We start from the raw sequence: 20,370 nt of genomic DNA on the forward strand, positions 1-20,370 counted from the left end.
CTCTCATTCATTCATTCATTCATTCATTTCTTTCCCTAACTGTATGGAAACATAACCTCCATCAAGTTATTCCACATTCCACGATCAAACAAACCTTTCAGATCGTATAGTAACAACTTACGCACCCCATTGCGGTATGCCTTATCCGCTTTACTATTCGGTTCCACATTTTCTGGTGGGGATTTTAATTTCTTCTGTAAAGATCGCGGTGGCCTGGCGGCAACCATTTCCAATTGCCGCTGCACATTTAAAGCCTCACGATAAACCGCCTCTAATGAAGGAAGTGAAGTGAGAATATCCACCGCCGTGTCTATCTTCATCATATCATTCGTCGTAAGATTGTACAGCACAAAGGACATTTGATAAGCCCAGAAGGCCCACAACACCAATCCAATCATCACGGCAAAGAAAAGTAAACACGCAGGGAGGGTTTGATGCGTAACGAGAATCGCAATATAATCTAATAAACGAAGATGATACACTCTTCCATTACCAAGATATAATACCCAACCCCAGGCACGATGGCGAACAAGAAATCCCTTCATAATCGCACATAAATCCCAAGAGGCCCATGCACAACTCATCGCATGCATAACGAGAAAAAGTAAAAACCAACGATGTGTACCCTCCGCAACATCATTATTAATCCACGGACAATGATGATCAAAACGACGAACACAGCGATCACACAATCGACAGTGTTTACTTCGGCTTGGACGGGGAACATGACACGTTACACACATTATACCAATTGCCTTTGCAGGATCTTGTGGAGGTCCAATAGTGCCATTGCGTAATCCCATCACGGTGTGATTGCCAATACCGTAGAGAATACCATCTAATATATACTTTTGATTTTGTCGAGTCTCCGCCTCTGGTGAGAGAAGAAAGGAACGTTTCCCTTCATTCTTTTCCTTTTCTTCTTTTTCTTTTCCTCCTTTTAATAATGATTTCCCAGATGGGATGGACTTTTGTTTCTGCTGTAAATGTGAGTTGAGTTCCTTTCGTTTCTTCTCTGCGGCATTCGTAAAAAATAACCGTTGACTCTCCTGTTCCTCCGCTGCTGTGATCACACCGGGATCGGCGCACACCGCCAGTAAATAAAACCACTCCGATAACACTACCAATCCAATAGAGATAAACTTAGATAAAAGAGAAGCCTCCAGGTAGGGAAGGGCAAACACAAGATAAAGAAACTCTACACTCCACACCAGTAGAATATAAAAAATCACCATAAATGAATTACGTTCATGAAAGGTGTGTTCTGTGCAGCGATTCCATTTACGTCTACCACGTGCGTAACTGCAGCCAAAGAATAATCCACAGCAACAACCACAACACATACCAGGACAGTCCATTAAAAGACGGTAGAGCTGACCAACAACTCCATCTCGATGATAACGGGTGGGTCCCATAATAACAACATACATAAACACCGCCACCAAAAGGATGATAAACATCACCACTAGAAAGAGTATAGCTAGTCCCATTTTTTTTTTTTTTTTGGGTTTGTTTGTTTTCGTTTGTCAATGGAAAAAAATGGGAAATCAAAATAAAGCGTTAACGCAAAGAAAGAACGAAAGAAATAAACCGCTATATATAAAAAAATAAATAAAAGTAAATGGCTTCTGATGTATATCAGTGCCCTGTACCTTTTCTTTATATATATATATATTCTCTCTATCTCTCTCTCTCTGTGTGTGTGTGTAATACAAAAGGGGCGGTCGTGAGTTTATGTACGTCCAATAAGTTTAACAGAGACGACCCACAAGAGAACGCAGAGCGACGTAGTCCTCCTTATTTTCTAATAATAATAATAATAATAATAATAAACCTACAGTTCTAAGCAAATGAGAAAAAAAAAACAAGAAAGAGAGAACAAAGGGGTTAAAGAGGAATAATACAAAAGCAGAAGAAAAAAAAAGAATGGAGGATCATTAACTGTATTTCAAAACCAAACACAAAAAAAAAAAAACAAATAAATAAGAAAGCAAAGTATATTCCATTTACAACTATACTTTTATTCTCTCTTTTTTTTTTTTATCGTAGACTAGAATATCATCTCATTCCACAGTAAAAGAGCACACTGAGTAAAAACAAAAACAAAAAACAAAACAAAAGAAAAACGAAAAGCGATCAAAGGTAAAAAAGAAAAAAAAAGTGGAATATAGAAAAAAGATAAACGGACAGATAAATAAATAGAAAGAGAGATAGATATGAATGGATAGATATATATATAGAAAGATAGATAGATAGATAGATAGATAAAGCGAAATTAGAGAGTGAAAAGGGGAAAAAAAAACAAAAAACACTCACATTTCTATTCTTCTGTCTCTTTCTTATGGGTAGGTGCAAATTGCACATCACGTGATTCGCAAAGAGAGATATTATCATTTTTATCCTTACAGTTGCTGTTGGTGTCAGTATTGTTACTCTCAGTTCCTCCTTCTTCTTCTTTTTCTTTTGTGGGAGTTTCAACGGGTTCTTCTTCTCCTTCTCTCAGTTCTCTCTCAATCGTCAAAACATCATCTGTGCTAAAGCGAGAAACATCTACACTTGCTTCTCTCTTCATGGAGGAACCACTTTTTTCTCCCCCTACGGATGAAGACGGTAGTAACACTTTATTCTCTTCTTCCCCATTCTCTTCTTCTTCTTCTTGTTCTTCTTCCTGCTGGAATACACTCACTGTGTTCGGACAGGGACTTTTCTCAGCAGAGTTGAATGAAGATTGTTCCTGAAAACGCTCAGACATTAATCTCATCATTGGTGTACGTGGTGGCTTCCCTGGAGTATCCACACCAGCAGCAGTAGTAGTAGTAGTAGTAGTAGTAGTAGTAGTATTATTCTCATGATGAGAAGAGGGAGAATTGTTATCATCCTCACCACTAAAAGCAGAAAAACCAATAGGAATAGAAGGAATAGAAGAAGGAGGAGCTAAAGGAGGATGTTGTTGTTGATTATGTTGATTATGATGACGAAGGATTTCAATATCACCTGTACTTCTCTCATACGGTGATTGCGGAGTCCATGAACGTGAGAGAAAGTCTGTACTTCGAACACGTCTGTGAACTGTATCTGTGGATTGCTGTGCCCAGTGAGTGACATCAAAGTTTCCATGCGGTGAACGCCATGAAAAGGCACGTCGTCTCTTATCTGAACTACCAGAAGTAACAGACGCCGGTGATGGTTCTATATGAGATGTCGCCCTAAAGGTTGTTAATGTTGCGGCTGTGTTGGTAGTTGTATTTGTATTTGTAGTGATGGTTGCGTTTGTATTGGATTGTACAGATAAACGTCGCATTAGTAAACGTTCTTGCCGTACTTGATCCACACGGCGTTGTCGCTGCAGTCGTGAGTTGTGTGGTAATGGTGGTGCAGTTGCAGAGATTAAACGAACAACATCTCCAGATTGTTGTTTTTGTTGATATGATAGTGATTGTAATTGTTGTTGTTGTTGTTGTTGTCCTAATACTCCTGCTGCTGCTGCTGCTGCTGCTGCTGCTGCTGCTGTTCCTTCTATTGTATTTGTATTTATATTTATATTTGCTTCTGCTGCCCATTTCTTTGTTTTCTTCACATACGCCATCACTGTACTACGAAGTGCATCTACCCATTGATGTTTCTGCTCTGGTGTTGGGGCAAAAAAAGTCAAACGAGATTCATTCGTGACAATATCAAAGGCATTCACCGCATCTGCTGTATCATCTAATTCCACTACTTTAATAGTTTCCAACGCAATAGACGCACGAAGTCGCATTCGTCCATTTGTGAGTTCCTCCACATAACAGAGTAAATCACTAAAGAGAAACAATAAACGTTCATGACGACCACGACGAAATCGCTTCGTGAGATGTCCATAATGTATAAGTGTACGACTACCATCCAAGTCTGGTGGAATACGAGGACATTTTTTCCCTCCTGGTCCAATCATAGATATTGGAGTTCCCGCAGTCGTATTAGTATTAGTATTAGTATTATTAGTAGTAGTAATTGTATTGTTCGTTGTGATTGAATTCGTTGAAATAGTGGCGGTCCCCATAGTGTTATTTAATGTAGAGGAAAGAGATGGAGCTACCGTGGAAGATGCAAATGGAGGTTGTGCAGATAAGGGAGAAACAGCAGATTCATCAATAAGGGCAATAATGTGTTCCACATCTTGTCTAGCTAATTCATCCAATACAATACTCCCTTCCTCTGCTAATCGCAATGCCACTACATCTACAAATTCAGATTGAAGATGTGTTCGCATTGTTTTTCGCAGAAATCGGGATTCCACTAAACAACGGGCCACATGCATATAACGACGAAGAGATGCCAATGGAGTTGCAAGAAGAACGAGTAGAGTTTCAAACCCTCGCCAGTCTCGTGGAATAGGAGGTGGTTCATTCACAAGAGCCTGAAAAGACGAAGAAGAAGATGATTTAATAGTATTATTATTATTATTATTATTATTATTATTATGATTATTACTATTATGATTATGACTATGATTATTATCATTATTATTATTAGCACTAGTAGTAGTATTAGTAGTATTAGTGTTAGTAGGAGGGGTTTCTGGTAAACGTGTACACACCACCCGAGGATCATCCGGCACACCCCGTTCTCTTCCCATTGTATCCCAGAGAAAATGTAGAAATCGCCCATATAATGTTAACTGTTGTCTTTCCTCTGCGTTGATGTGTTTATCTAAACGAGCCCGCCATAATCGCCAGAGCTGCAAAACTCGAGGGGCGATATTTCGGGTGTAGTTGAGACTGTACATCATGTGTTCAGCCACGTAATGCCGCATAGCGGCGGAACAGAAGATCTCAGGAATAATCTGCAGTACATCTACATCTCCTACACTACTACTATTATTATTATTATTATTATTATTACTATCACCACTAACAACAGCCTTTTCTTTTTTCTTTTCCTCTTCTTCTTTTTTCTTTCTATTATTGGATAATGATCTACCTGAAGTATTTATTCTTTCTCCATCATGGGATGCCTTTGATTTTAATTTTTCATCCTGTTGTTCAAGTATACTTGTACTGTAGGTAATAGCAGATTCCAATTTACCAACAAGTGTACTCTGTGCCTCCGTCAAAGTGGCAATATTCGCAAATAGTTCCCAATACTGTGCAAAGGTTAAAATAGCGGGAATTTTAATATCACCCTTTTTACCATTTTGTTGTTGTTTTTGTATTCCTTTCCCTGTGGGATCTACTGGCTTACATCCCTCCAACAAGGGGTCATGAATGTGTGCTACGACGTATGTGAGTTGTGAAAGAATAAGACTTTCTTCATCTAATAAGCGACGGAGAATGTTAAGAGTCGCCTCTACAGAGTGACGGGCATCTGCTGTTGTAGTTCCTAATGACATTTGCCTCTTTTTTTTTTTTTATTTTCGCTCGTTATCTTTTTTTTTTCTTTTGTATATGTATATATCTATATATTGTACACTATTTCCACCCCCTAATAATAAGATGTATAGACAAATTATGTATATATTATTTGAGAAGAAAGAAAGAAAGAAAGAAATAAAGAAAAAAAAAATAACAATAAGGAATGAGTGAAATATATATAGATTAGCAAAAGAAAAAGAAAAAGCACAAATTGAGATAACCTTCTCAACATCCATATACAAATAATAGTAATAATAAAATATATAATAAACGCAAACTTCCTTCTCTTCACTCTTATTACAGATACCTGTATATATATATATATATATATATATACAGAAACGCACACTTTGTGAGAAACTCTAAAGCGCCGCCCGTTTCCCATCCACTGCCTGCAATAATGCCTGTAATCTCTTTTCCCGCAGTTGACTGGCCCTCTGCACAATACGAGTGACTTCCGCCTTCGACATTGTTCCCGCCGCGATGGGAGTTCCCCGCACATCCCGCAGTTCCATCACCGCAGAGATCACGTGACTCAATCCACGTTGACTAAACCACTCACGCACGGCGGAATCAAACTTCGACGCACTCGCACGATCCATCAAATACGGCGGAGGAGCCGCCTGACGACTGACACTTCCCGTCATGGTCTCTTGAATCATTGTATGAATGAGATCATCTTCTCCATTATTATTATTACTATTACTATTATTATTACCACCAGCCATTGCGGTCAAGGGAACAGCCGCAGCAACCGCAGCTCCACCAGCGGCAACAGCTCGTCTAAATGGAGCCACTTCTTGCATGAGAACACTAATCGTATCAAATACCGCACAACGAATATCATATGGGGCATAAGGGCAAAGTCCCATATCTAGTAAAGCACGAATACCGCCTTGTTGTACAATACGCACAAGCGCTAATGGATTGTAATGACATGCCGCCTCTACCGCATCAATACTCGCTATCACGACGGTTTCTAAACCAGAGATTAACTGTATAGGTCCATCTTCCGCTAGTAATGTCTTTATAGACATATGGCTATTACTATCACCTGCAGGTTTTTCCACTAATGCATTACGACGGCGACGTCGGAAAAGGGCCTCTATATGTTGTAAACAACATTGCCAAATTTCAATAGCATATGGGATAAGAAGTCCTTCCGCAATAACACGTCTTTGATCATAAACTAATAAACTAAGACCCTGTAGTAATCGAAACGCTAATTCCTGTTCTTGATATGTAACTTCTGACAATACCACATCCAGTGGTTTTCTCTTTCCCGCTACAGGCGCTACAGTTGCGGTTCTGGAAGTCGTTGCCGATACTGCCGGTGTTGGTGTAGTGGTGGATTGTGCATGCGTGAGTGTATTCCACACCAGTGCCTCCTCCTCCGATAACTCTATATTCTCCGATCCACCAGGATTATATCGTGAGCGTTCTTGTATTCTCGGCACCAACACACACTCAAACACGGCTGTGGTGTAGTGAGCTCCATGTAAGGCCCGCTGGGTACGTTCCCACGATGCACTTTTACAAGAAGATCCCACTGCAGATGAAAGTGTTGTGTTTGTTCCTCCCGTATTCATTACTACTGCTGCTGCTGCTGCTGCTGTTGTGGTTGAAGAAGATGCGATGGCGGCTGGTGTGGATAACGGCAGTGGTGTTGGGCCGCCGCTGTGCATCTCTACAGCCGTGCGGGACATCACAGCGGAGCGGATCGCATCAAACGGAACATGCGGGGCGGCGGGATTTTTTCCATTCATTTCGGCCGATCGTGCGGCTTCTTCTGCCGCCTCCACGGAGAAATCCGATAATCGCTGCAGGGCCTCTCGTAATCCCTCACTGCGGATGAAACCATACGGGGATCCAATCTTCTCAAAACAGGCACGGAAACTACTGGAAATGGTCTGTTCCTTTAGTTCCTCATTTAACGCAGCTTCAAAACAGGCAACAAACATATCTGTGGGTTGTTGATTCTGCTGATGTTGTTGTCGTTGTTGTTGTTGTTGTGGATGCTGCTGTTGCTGTTGCTGTTGTTGATTCTGCTGTTGTTGTTGTTGTCCATGTCGAGAGTTAAGTAAGAGGGCAGAAACATTATTCTGCAGAACGTTATTTGAACGATTCATTTTCACACTTGTAGACATCTCCACTGTATGTATGTATCTATGTAATATTTACGTATATTGATTTATAATGATTCTAAAGTTTACAACCACTTTGTTTTTTCTTTTGTTCTTTACAGTGATCCCTTATAATAGAAGGATACTCTATATTAAATGGATGGAGAAGGGGAATAAATAGAAACAAAGAAAAAAAGAGAATAGAAAACATAAACATAATCGTAAACAAAAGAATAAGCTTGCAACAGATACCTCCTACATATATATATTTATTTTCTTTTTCTTTCCCTTTACAATGATATCATACTTACATTTAACACCAATAGTGATAAATTCAAGTGAAAAATATATCTGATAACATATTGAAAAGATTGCACGCGAAATAAAACCCAAAATCCCTTATTTTTTCTTTGCTTTTTTTTCTTTTATACTTTTATAGTCAGTACATCAATGTGTGTACACATGTGGGTATTTTCCCATTCCAGTCTCTAACAGGGGACGGAACAAATAAAAAAAAAAATAATACTAATAATAATAGTAATATGTAGATAAAGTTAAATGATATGAGGGAAATTATGGAGGGGATTAAAAGAAATAATATATATATATATTCATTTATATGTGATCACATCAAAAAAAAAAATAATAATGAAAATAAAAAATAACATCATGATAAGAAGGAAACCTGTTTTTATTTTTCTCTCCTTCCATTGTTTTCATTTTATTCCCCCCTCCTCTCTTTTTTCTTTTTTTTTTTAACTATTATTCCTTACAATCACTATTTATTGCGTATTTACCGCTTCCTTCTTCTGTTGATTGACTCCTTCCTTTTCTTTTTCTTCTTCTTGCCGTAATGCCTCTTCCGCCTGCTGTAAACGTTCCTTTGCCCTTTCCAGAGTCCATTGTGAACAGGCACTTGGAGAACCAAAGAGAACTTCATGTTGACAATTCCCATTACGATACCACTCTAATATACTATCGGCAGGAGCACAGACATAGACCACTCGTCCTCCACTTAGTAAAGTATTCATAGTCTTCTCACTCTCTTCGTTATTATTATTATTATTATTCTCATTATTCTCATTATTATTTGAGTTATTGGTATCTGATACTTTATCATCATGTGTATTTCCATTTTTCTCCTTTTCCTTTTCATTCCTCAATCCACATGATGCACCGCCAAGAAATAACTGAACCGCAGCCATATCTGGTGTATTATACTGATGTGGTATTTCCACTTCCACCATGTCTTTACTGACACCAGCGGCTCTTTCTACTTGTTCTCTTGTAGAGGGATTTTTATTATCTTTAGATGGCACACGAAGAACACGTCTTTTATTTCCTGTATAATGATACCGTTCATGTAATAAAGACTGTTCCATTCCACCCATGATGGGATGTTCTTCATACATAAAGAGACGTCGCCGTAGTAATACACCACCAGCATTATCCATAGCAGTAAACTTTTGTAATGATATTTCAGTCTTGTCTGGTATCCAATACCCAAATATCACCGGTGGTCCACGTATATTATTATAATCTGGCTGAGATGTATTGGAGCTTTTATTCACATTCAATAATTCATCACGTTCTTTTAAAAGTCGGCGATGTTCGGATGTTAATTGGATTGTACCCATTATATAAAGATATGGACGAAATGCAAAATGTTCATATGTGGTATTATCCACATACTCTGGTGGGGTATCTAATAGAAATGTTGTATTATAAAGATGTCTTTCACGTTCTTCCTGTATACTTACGGCATTACTTTCTGCTGTGTAAACAACACGTTCTAATGGTATCTCATACTCTCCTTGAGCAAGTGGATAATACTCAAAATCATTTCCAAGCCATCGAAAGGTAAGCATAAGTTGTATATGTCGTAATTCTAATGCCTCTTGTTCCAATTTCCTGTAAAGATTATCTAAAGCCATCAATTCATCATTTGTTACTCCAGCAGCGAAGGGATCTCGTGTTTGTGCCATTTCCATTAAATGAATTATTCTCTTTCGTTCTTGATCAAATTCCTCTGAAATTGTCTGTACCTTCTTCTTCATTTCATCTCTATCCTGTACGATTTGTTTACCATACCGTTCCCATCCTTCGGCTTTACGTTGTTTATATATAATGTTTCCTTCTTTTACCATTGCTGCCAACCCACGGGCATCCCGCAGTCGTTCCTCTTTTACTCGACGACAAGACATGAGAGAAGTGAGATCTTTATCTAACAACATACCCGCCACTGTGCGTTTTCCTCCTATAGTGGGAGACAACATAGACATCATCCCACTATCGGTATGAAGATATGGTTGAAGCGCTAATACATGCAATTTCCATTGTTTCTTTACTTCTTCTTCTTTTTCTTCTTCTTCTTCTTTCTTTTCCTTTTCCTTCTTTTCTTCATCACTTCCATCACAGCAATCAACAACACCATCCCCTACACGTGAAGGGGCAAGCCAAACATTAGAATCCCCACGACATGCAAAAGGTAATACAGGACCACCTAATCGACGTAAAAGACGTGCCGTTCGCTGTTCAGATGGCGGTTCTTCTTCATGATATAAACGAACATGTGCATTGGCGATTAAATAACGTTTCCATCGTTCATGACTTAATGGAGATACAGCACCAGACATACTACAAGCACTTGTCTGGAGTTCATCTGTTCCATCTAAACAATCACAGTAATCATCATTTAGTCTCTCTAGAGGAATACGTTGGGCAGCCACATTATATTGTTGTTCAAGGTGTAATTGCACTTCATAGGCATCTTCCAAATACACACGCAGTGATGAGAACATGGAATTTGAAGTTAAAGTAGACATAGTAGTAGTTTTTGGCTGCTGCTTCTCCTTTTTCATACATAGTTCTACCTTACTTTGGTTTCTCTCGGTATTTAAATCAATCAATCGAGTTCCACATCGGAAAAAGTACTGCATACGATTATTATTATTATCCCCTTTACGATTCTTATGGGGTGCAATAAACTTTAGACTATACTCCTCCAGTGTATAACAGGATGCTTCTGAGACTTTTTGTAAATGAGATGTTTCTTCTACACTATCGGTGGAGTCTGTGGTTTGAACATTAGAAGTAAAATGGGGTGCTGGTGGGGCATGTATGGAATCCCCATTAGAGTTTTGAGTCTCTTCATCCCGTTGTTTACTGAAGAGCATATCAGATGTGAGTATCATCGCAATGAGAAGAGTTACAATACTGCTAATTAATATCACATATGCTTTACTCCCACCTTCCTCTTTTTCCACAAGAGGTTTGCCTTGTATAGGATTTTCTTTGGGTTTCTGATCTTTTTTCATGATTGATACACAGACACCAAGAAGCGATAAATAAAATGTATATATGTATATATGTGTCTGTGTATGTTTTCTTTTTTTTTTCTTTCTTTTTGTTACCACTAATAATAATAATATAAATCACTCAAGAAGAAAAAAAAAAAAGAAACGCAAAAATAAAGGGAACATAAAAAAAATATATATATTTGATGGATACACTTCACACAGAAAGTCTCTCGAAATGAGTTGTATTGAAGCTTTCAGCATCTAGTTACTTTATCCAAAGCAATAATTTTCTTTTGCTTTTCATTATGTTTTCTTTTTCTTTTTTATTTTCTTCGCATTTCTCTATTTCAAAAAAAAAAAAACACACACACTCACCTTTCTTTCCAAACTCAAATAACAACAACAACAACAACAACAACCATAACACCACCACACAAGCCATCTTTTCCCTTTCCCTCATCCCTATTTCTCATATTCCATTACCATGCTTCTCTCCTCTTCTCTTTTTCTTCCATACCATCTCTTTCTCTTTTAATGAAAGTCTATTTAATTTGGTGGACGAAGTAATTTCTCTGTTGTCGCTGTTGGATTTCCCATTGCGTAATACGCCTCAAATGGATCCCGCACAATCGGGCCTGTTGGGGACCGCAGTACTGTTGAGATTGGACCCTTCACAGGCAATACTTCAGTCGATAACTGTCCATTCACGACATCTTTTATATAAACAGCTGGAATAGAAGTATTATCATTCACGCGAGTCTTACCAGGAACAGAGAAGACTTCATAAGTACCATCTCCCTGTAAAACTAATGCCGCCCAATGATCAATGGCAATTCCACGTTCAGTTGGGTGACGTTTCATCATCTTATCAAAGTCTTCACTGCGGAGAATCCCATTACTCTCTCGGGTATCATAATGTGGACAAATCATTCCAGGAAGTAAACCTAATCCATGTACACGAATATAATCCCACGATGATGATTCCGTCGTTTCACTCACATTCTCTTCTTTTCCCTTTGTTGTTGTTTTTGTATTTTCTAATGAAGATACGGCAGCTCGCAGCATGGGCTCTGCATATGTAGATGGATCCGCCGAGTCGCTGTGGCCGGCGGTGAACCAGCAAATGGCCCCCGCACTGCCCCCGGCGAGTACAGCCGAGCCCCGCAGGACCACCGCCCGCAAACAGAGATCTAATCCCGTTTCCTCCCAGCGGCGAATGGCGAAGAGTGTATTGCCGCCAGAGACAAAGATAATATGCGCATCTCGCAGGAATTGCAGTTGGGTGGGATCAATTGTATTTGGACGGGAGGGATCCGCCACTCGGACTTCTCCTACTGTACACCCACGGGTGAGAAACCACTTGGTTTGTTTTTCCTTGTAGGAAGGAATATCATAAACAGCTGTGCCAATATAGGCAACTCGCACAGGTGCGGTTAATTGTTGTTTCTTCTCATCAAAGTGTCCAGTGAGCATTAAGACACGATCTACAGTGGAGGATTCACCAAAACATCCCAGTCCAGATCCAGCGAAAACACCCTTTACAGATGAAGTATCTATCTGTGTTATCATTTTAGGAAGAAATATATAAATATAGATATACGTATAATAATAATAATATTTATGATATTTTCTTTTTTTTTTTTTTTCCTTTCTGTACTCTATTCGTTGTTTTTTTTTTCTTCTTCTTTTGTTTCTTGTTTTTGGTGTTCTTGCTAAGTAGAAAACCAAAAATGTATTTAACGTCTATAAGTCTCAAAAAAAAAAAAAAAAAAACAGGAATAATATGTCTTGTACGTATACGTTAACAGAAAAAAAAAGAAAAAAAAATATATATATGGTTTGATCTTAGAGGAAGCATAAAGATGTAAAAACTCCAAACTAAAAAAAAAAAAAAAATAATAACAACAACAATAACCAAATAAGAAAATTAAATACAGAGATGAATGCAAATGTGTGGAGAAAGTTCGACTAAGCGTCCAGTCTCAGGATATTCTGTTCTCTTCTTATATATATATATATATATATATATATATATATATATATATCTGCGTGTATGTATGTATGTATGTATGTGTCTTTATATGAATCTTTTTTTATTCTTCTTCTTCTTCATATGTCTGTCTGTACGATCTTTGTAGGGGAGTGATTTCCCATCATGATTATACCATAGTTTCTCCTTCCTTCTCTCTTTTCATTTTTACTTGTTTCTCTTCTTCTTTTCCCTCTTCTTGTGCTTGTTCAAGATAAGACATTCGTATAGTTTCCATATGAGGAAGAATAGAAGATAAATATGGTGTTATTTGCAGAGGCTGTTCCTCACTATCCCCATCATTATTATTGATATTATTATTATTATTATCCACACCGCGTCCAGCAGCGGGTCCACGTTCAGCTGTTAAAAAGACAAGATCTCGCATGGCTCGACTCATCGCCACGTAAAAGACTCTTTTCTCTTCCGCACTGCGAACATCAATTGGAAATTCCCCAACATAACAACCAGGCACAATCACCGCAGGCCATTCTTTTCCCTTTGCTTGATGGACTGTCGTTACTGTAATAGCGGCTGGGCCTGTTGCTGTTGTTGTTGTTGTTTCTGTAGTTGTAGTTGTAGTTGTGAATCCCTGTTTTAAAGGACCAAAGTCATCTGTTGGGAGAAGCGCGAGGAATTCATCAATAACTCGCTGTAGAATTGTATAGGCATCATCCCGCACTATAGACTCTTCACTATTATTACTATTATTATTATTATTATTATTAATAGTACTAGTAGTGTTTTTCTCTGCTAATACCTGTTGTTGAACAGCACGACAGGCTTCCACCAATAATTGTGTAATGGACATACTAGATGCATCTTCGTTCTCATCCTCATCGATATCATGATCATCATCCCATACACCGGCAGACCGCCGCATAGATGATGATATTGATGATGGCCGTACAGTAGAAGAAGAAGAAAAACGTTCTCGTTTAACAGCCGTATTCATATTACTATTACTATGATGATTATGATTATTATTATGATTAGTGATACGATGTCTAATCTTTACACCAGTGGTATTACCCTCATCAAATCCTGCCCGTTCCGCAACGGTACGCACTACTTCTTCCACATCGCAGTATTTACGCCCAAGTGCATCATGTGCGGCTGTTGTCACTTCAATAAATGTTCGCAGCATTTTCTGTTGAGATTTTGTTGTTCGTAATCGTTCATGTACATGGGCAAATCCATTATGAACTAATTCTCGTAAAATGGTATAATGGGAATAATTAATATGACTCTCTGCCTTTTGTAGGGCTTTTGTTCCCAACATTCGTTGTCGTTGAAGGGATTCGGCTTGTAAGGCAAAAATAAATTTAGTGGCTGCTGCTGCTGTGAAATGATGAGGAGCATCGCGAAGAACACATTCCACATCTAAATTAGAGTGTGGATGTACACATAGACGTAAATAAGATAACATGGCTCTTACTAGTGTAGTGGCATTTGGTTTACTACGGCGTAACTCACATACAGGGATTTGTTCTCTTTCTAATGTTTGAATAACTTCTCTTACCCGTCGACGCGTACGGCATAAAATGGCAATTTCACTATATTGTAATCCACGATCTCGTGTACGTAGGAGTTCTTCTATTACTCGCGGTAAGAGGCATAATTCTTCCCAGGCATGTACACATCGTATTAACATAATACGACGACCACATTGTCCTCTAAAACTCTGTTGAGTGAGTTGAGTAACTTCATTCACCGCATTTACAATTTCTGCAGAACTGCGATAGTTGGTTTCTAACCTTACAAGTTTGGTCTGTGGAAATCGACTACGCCAGCGATCAAAACTATTGGTGGTGGCTCCTCGCCAAGTGTAAATACATTGATTGGGATCACCCACACATGTTACTCGGCACACATCTCCTGCAAGAAGTGCCAGACATTCTAATTGAACTTCATTCAAGTCTTGAAACTCATCCACTACAATATGTGTATAGGTGGAACGAAGGTGTAAAGCTACTGTGGAGGGTAAACGTGGGGTAATGGTATTTGCACTCATATTACTATTACTATTACTATTACTATTATTATTATCTGTACTCTCTTCTATGGGTTTAATAACAGGTCGTAAGGCTTCCAGAAACATTTGTTCAAGATCTCCAAAGTCTACCGCATGATGTTGTTCATGCAACATCATCTGATAGAATCTAAAAAGATAAGCAGATTGTCGTGATGGATCCATCTCTACACCTGCCCGCATATCTTTCTTAGTCTTTGCCTTATTCACATACTCAATCAATCCTAATACGGCCTCTATTCCTTTATAATGAACGGCGTGAGATTCCACCACCGCCGCTGCCAATTCCCGCTGTCGACGGGCATCATACACTTCTGTAGAGAGATCTATACAACCATGCCGCCGCAAACACTCCAATCCAAAGGCGTGAAATGTTTTTAATTTCAATCGCCGCACAGCTGTAGACATGGAAGATGGCAAAACGGCAGCGACACGTTCCCGCAGGGCTTCTGCGGCCTGCCGTGAGAAACAGAGACCGAGAATATTCTCCGCAGCCACACCGTGGAGAAGCATGTAGGCAATACGACTGGCCATCGTAAGAGTCTTTCCACTGCCCGCACCGGCGAGAATGAGAAGTGGTGTCGATGTATCTTCACACACCGCAAGCCGCTGAGAGGCATCTAATGCTGACAAGAGTTGTTGATACTCCATCGTATTTAATACTCCTCCTTCTCCTTCTACTACTTGTTGTTGTTGTTGAGATTCTCCATTATTATGATGATGATGATGATGATTATTATGATTATTATTATTATTATTCTGAGGGTGGTGGTGACTAGTGGGGATCGTATGGACAGATGACATGGATTTAACTAGAGTCCACAAGAAGAGGAGAAAAGAAGAAAAAGAAGAAGATATAAACAAAATATGGGGGGAAAAAAAAGGTGAATCGTTAAAATCATAAGAAATAAAGTCGATTGTGTAAACATCAGAAAGAAAGAAAACAAACAAACAAACAAACACACGAGAGGTGACGCTTCTGCAACTCAAAAATGGACAACCATCACAAGAATAATAACAATCAAAAAGATAAGAAAAAAAAAAAAAACAAAAATAATGATAATAATAATAACATAATAATAACAACAATAACAGCAGTGTGATTATTATATTCGATCGAACTGTTCTCCTCCTCCTTCTCCTTCTCCATCTATTTCCACTTCCACTTCCTAACATCCTTCTTCACATACACTTCAACTGCTGCCGAGTGTTCTTCCTTTTCCCCATTGATGATGAGAAGCCGATGTACTCGCCGCCGCTGTATTTCCTCCCATAGTCGTCTGCATAGGTCTATATCCCCCAGAAGTCCACACCCGCGGCCCTGCAGCGTTATTATTATTATTAGGCATCACATATCGTAGAAACCATGCGGGTGTTTGCAGTAATTGTACACCTTGTGTTTCTGGGAGAATATCCTTAACAAAATAATATAAATGGCCAATAATAATTCCAACAATATCCTCCACAAATCCACCACCCATAATTACATGAAAGACAAGAAGAACCCAGGGAAATGTATTCGCACGGAATTCAAATACAAATAACGTCATTCGCATCTCCGGATGTCGTTTACAGAATACCCAGCAGAGACCCATCATGAGTGCCGAACTGGTGATGTAAAGAGGAATAAGTAAACCAAGCACCGTTACCGCAGTTATCATAAAAAGCCACATCCACAAATAATCACCACTTTTCCCATCATAATCAAACTTTTCATTATAATTGGAGTACATGACAAGAATAGCAAGAGAGAAGGGCCAATTAAAAGAAAATTTACCCAAAAAGAAAGCGGAAGTAAACGGCCGCCAGAGTTCCATACGTGTAATGACCTTTTGTGTTAATAAAAGTCGTTCAATATCAATTACTTCAAAAGAAGAGATAACCGTGAGAAGCACCGCAATACCCAATACATACTGAGTAATAGGAGGTAAGTTCTTTAACCAAGTCTCAAAATTCTGAGCCATTTTCTTTTTCTTTTTTCTTCTTTTTTTTTTCTATTACTACAATTACAATTACTAGTACTAATCGTATTCGTTGTTATTGATTCTTTTCTTTGTTTTTTCTATTGTTTTGTTTTTTTCTTTTGTCGTTACACTATTTTTTTTCCCTTCCCTATATATATATATATATATATATATATACATGTGTGTAAAGGTGAAATTCAAAGAGGAGTAAAAGTAAAACAAACAGAAAAAAAAACAATTATACTACAGTAAACAATATACTGTATGATATCAAAGAACACAGTATCCATATATATATATCTATATCTATATTGATAAATAGATAGGAATATCACACACGATCACAAAGAAGAATAGCAACAACTGATGCCTCTGCATCCCAATAATAATAATAAAGAGAAATAAATCATGTAAAGAGTTGTACTTGGAGAATAGAAAGAGTGTTGGTACACACCAGCAAAAATAAACTAACACACGCTCACACACTGAGAGAGAGAAAGAAAGAGAGGGATATAGAGAAATAAAAAAAAGGAAAGCATAATAAAAGAATGAATCCTACCCGATCATCATTTGTAAAACTACGAAATACGAAGGAATGAAAATAATAATAAAAAAAAAAATCAGAAATTTAAAAAAAAAGGAAAAAAAAAAAAGAAAACAAACATATCAAGCATAGAATAAGTCAGAGAACCCTTTTTTCGTTTTTTCTTCCCTATTTTTTCATAATTTCCAGAGTTTCTATCATAGAACGTATACATTAACGCTCCTTTTTTTTTTCTTTTTTAAATTCTATTCATGACCCAATCCTCTTTTTCTCATTTTCTACTGACTGACTGATATCTTTAATGCGACTATATATATTTATCTCTCTCTCTCTCTCTCTTACTATATATATATATATAGATAGATAGAAAAATAGATATACAGCTGAAATAACATGGAGTAAATCAGTTTAAGCCTTTGTCACTGACATTTGTTGTGCGGCCTGTCGATAGCCTTGCAGCATCTCGTACGTATTACGTGGATACTTCTCATCTCCCACACAATGTGTGAGAATCAACCCAACAAACATAATACTCTCAGGTGCAATCATCACACCCTCTTCTTCTTCATCATCTTCCTCCTCTTCTTCTCTCTGTTCTTCTTCTTCTCCCTCTTCCTCTTCCTCCTCCCCTTTCTTCTCTTCCTTTTCCTCTTTCTCTTCCTCTTCTTCACTCATCCTCTCTCTCTCCACACTTCCCGGTGTGCGGGGGCCGCTGCTGCTGGCGGAGGTCTGCACCGGCCGGAAGCCCCAGCCGAGAAAGCGGCCGCAGATGCCGCAGCTGCTGTAGCACCACTCGTGGCCCAGAAAGAATGAGTGCTCCCGCGACCACGGGCCCCGCAGGAACATCGCCGTCGACGGATGGCAGCGGATGATGTCAAATCGCCGGGCGGCGGGGTTTGTGGCGGAGTAACACCACAGCGGGCCGCAGTCGTTGAAGAGATCCAACTCGTACGCGTAGACTTGTGCCATCCACGCATCACTGGCACGGTGGGCGAGAATATCATCAACGGAGCAGAGGGGACTTTTGCATTGATTGCATAAGAGAACAGCAATCACATCTTTATTATCATCATCATCATCCACCACTACTTTATCTTCTTTATCTTTATCTTGTTGTTGTTGATGATGATGATGTGGATTTCTGCCTTCTTCTTCTTCATTTTCTTCTTCTTGATTTCCTTGTATTAGTAGGATTTCTTGTTCTTGTTCTACTACTTCTTCCTGTTCTTCTTCATGTATTTGTTCCTCATCTTCAGGTGCTGATAAGGATGAAAATGATGATCGTTGCGATGATGATGATGATCTTGTGGACTCGGGTGATTCGTTTGATTTATTCTCCGTGTTGCCCATTTTTTTTCTTTTCTTTTTTCTTTTTTTTTTCTTCTCTTCTCCACGCTATACACAACAGTGGTATCTCTCTACTATATATAGCGTTACTGGGCACTGTAAAGAATAATAAATAGTAATAATAAGAGGAAGAAGAAAGAAATAAAATAAGCGGAACAATAAATATACATATAATAATAATAGTAAAGAAAAAAGAAAAGTATAAAAAAAGACATATCATCAAAACACAGAACTATTATGTGTAAAGATGAAAAAAAAGAAGAATTAATAAGAATAATAATAGCAATAATAGCAATAAAAATAACAAATAATAGCAATAAAAAGGTTCTTTTTTTTCTCTCTCTCTCTCTCTATATATATATATATATATATATATATATATATGGACTTCACATCCCTATTATTGTTGTTTCTCCCTCACTATAACTATAGAGAAGTTCACTGGCATACGATTGCAATTGATGTATAAATCCCACATTAGGACAGGCATAACACCGCACCTCCCGCACAAACTCCAACACCACCTGCACCATCTCCGCCGCTACAACACTATTACTACCACTATTACTACTCCTATTACTACTACTAATACTAATACCATTATTCTTGTTATTCATACTAGTAGTGATAGTAGTAGCGGGAGTAGTAATAGTAGGAATAAGAGAGGCATCTAACTTCCATCGCTCTTTCATTTCTTTTAGAGAAGGATGAAAACAACAGAATTGTAAAAGGAATGCACACACCACAGTCACTGAACGAGATTTCCCTGCCATACAATAACACACAACGGCTTTTCTCAATCCCTCCATTACTGCTCGCATCATGATGGTAACAATAGAAAAGTGTTGAATTGCCTGAAAGGATGGTTCATCCTGCCATGGTAGAATTAACTTAAAGTATAATACTCTTTCACAATTTGAATCTTGATTCGATTCATTGAATTCCATTTTCTTCTCAGAAGGATCAAAGGAACGTGCCTCTAATACTTGCTGTAACCAACGTGCAGTGTGTAGATATAAGGATTCATTATTATTATTATTATTATTATTATTATTATTATTATTATTATTATTGGCGTTCTCAACATTACCACCACTCATTACATTTTCTTTTATTTTATCCCATGAACATACTGCCAAACGACGCATATACTTATTATCATCTTTCCCAACCCTTACCGCTCCTTCACTTCTTTTTTTAATTCCTTCATCTGTGGATGAAATCAATTCTCGTAATTCCAACGTTGGGGCTTCTCCTCTTCCACAGGCGGAGATGAGAAGAAATAATTCATCCGGCATTAATCGCTGCTGCAGTGCCCAAGTATCCTGAACATCATCCAATGCTCCCAAGTAGAGAAGAGGAACAATTCGTTGTGGACGGAAACTACGCGGGAGTGGTTTCAGAGATACTTTATGCATAGAAACTCCCTTTTCATTTATCCCCGTTGTTATCGTATTTGTATTTATATTCTCATTTATATTACTATTATTATTATTATTATTTGTTGTTGTGTCTATAGGGAGTCCAGCACGCCATTGCTGTAGATCTTTCCACACGTGTTGAGCAATCATTCCAGGCATTCACATTTCACAAACATATATATATCTATCTATATATATACTGAGATGAGAAAAGAAAGAAA

General features: G+C 38.3%; 9 protein-coding genes across 9 annotated transcripts; all 9 read right to left on the reverse strand.

The window, feature by feature from the left end:
- Positions 1-35: 35 nt before the first annotated feature.
- TM35_000311770 (putative Zinc finger DHHC domain containing transmembrane protein) lies at positions 36-1,415 on the reverse strand (the record flags this gene model as incomplete). The annotated part of the gene is made up of 1 exon (XM_029028658.1): positions 36-1,415. One exon carries the CDS (start codon positions 1,413-1,415, stop codon positions 36-38), a length of 1,380 nt encoding a protein of 459 aa, XP_028880057.1.
- Positions 1,416-2,320: 905 nt separating this feature from the next.
- TM35_000311780 (uncharacterized protein) lies at positions 2,321-5,368 on the reverse strand (the record flags this gene model as incomplete). The annotated part of the gene is made up of 1 exon (XM_029028659.1): positions 2,321-5,368. The coding sequence occupies one exon, from the start codon at positions 5,366-5,368 to the stop codon at positions 2,321-2,323; it is 3,048 nt and encodes a 1,015-aa protein (XP_028880058.1).
- A 384-nt stretch (positions 5,369-5,752) lies between these two features.
- TM35_000311790 (uncharacterized protein) lies at positions 5,753-7,537 on the reverse strand (the record flags this gene model as incomplete). The annotated part of the gene is made up of 1 exon (XM_029028660.1): positions 5,753-7,537. The coding sequence occupies one exon, from the start codon at positions 7,535-7,537 to the stop codon at positions 5,753-5,755; it is 1,785 nt and encodes a 594-aa protein (XP_028880059.1).
- Positions 7,538-8,295: 758 nt separating this feature from the next.
- Positions 8,296-10,830, reverse strand: TM35_000311800 (uncharacterized protein; the record flags this gene model as incomplete). Its single annotated transcript, XM_029028661.1, has 1 exon — positions 8,296-10,830. The coding sequence occupies one exon, from the start codon at positions 10,828-10,830 to the stop codon at positions 8,296-8,298; it is 2,535 nt and encodes an 844-aa protein (XP_028880060.1).
- Positions 10,831-11,358: 528 nt separating this feature from the next.
- Positions 11,359-12,381, reverse strand: TM35_000311810 (cyclin 1; the record flags this gene model as incomplete). The annotated part of the gene is made up of 1 exon (XM_029028662.1): positions 11,359-12,381. The coding sequence occupies one exon, from the start codon at positions 12,379-12,381 to the stop codon at positions 11,359-11,361; it is 1,023 nt and encodes a 340-aa protein (XP_028880061.1).
- A 590-nt stretch (positions 12,382-12,971) lies between these two features.
- TM35_000311820 (ATP-dependent DNA helicase) lies at positions 12,972-15,677 on the reverse strand (the record flags this gene model as incomplete). Its single annotated transcript, XM_029028663.1, has 1 exon — positions 12,972-15,677. The coding sequence occupies one exon, from the start codon at positions 15,675-15,677 to the stop codon at positions 12,972-12,974; it is 2,706 nt and encodes a 901-aa protein (XP_028880062.1).
- Positions 15,678-16,066: 389 nt separating this feature from the next.
- On the reverse strand, positions 16,067-16,837 carry TM35_000311830 (uncharacterized protein; the record flags this gene model as incomplete). Its single annotated transcript, XM_029028664.1, has 1 exon — positions 16,067-16,837. The coding sequence occupies one exon, from the start codon at positions 16,835-16,837 to the stop codon at positions 16,067-16,069; it is 771 nt and encodes a 256-aa protein (XP_028880063.1).
- A 952-nt stretch (positions 16,838-17,789) lies between these two features.
- Positions 17,790-18,731, reverse strand: TM35_000311840 (uncharacterized protein; the record flags this gene model as incomplete). The annotated part of the gene is made up of 1 exon (XM_029028665.1): positions 17,790-18,731. The coding sequence occupies one exon, from the start codon at positions 18,729-18,731 to the stop codon at positions 17,790-17,792; it is 942 nt and encodes a 313-aa protein (XP_028880064.1).
- Positions 18,732-19,117: 386 nt separating this feature from the next.
- On the reverse strand, positions 19,118-20,308 carry TM35_000311850 (uncharacterized protein; the record flags this gene model as incomplete). The annotated part of the gene is made up of 1 exon (XM_029028666.1): positions 19,118-20,308. One exon carries the CDS (start codon positions 20,306-20,308, stop codon positions 19,118-19,120), a length of 1,191 nt encoding a protein of 396 aa, XP_028880065.1.
- Positions 20,309-20,370: the final 62 nt, after the last annotated feature.

This window comes from Trypanosoma theileri, assembly GCF_002087225.1.
Source record: "Trypanosoma theileri isolate Edinburgh chromosome Unknown TM35_Tth_31_V1, whole genome shotgun sequence".
NCBI lineage: Eukaryota > Euglenozoa > Kinetoplastea > Trypanosomatida > Trypanosomatidae > Trypanosoma > Trypanosoma theileri.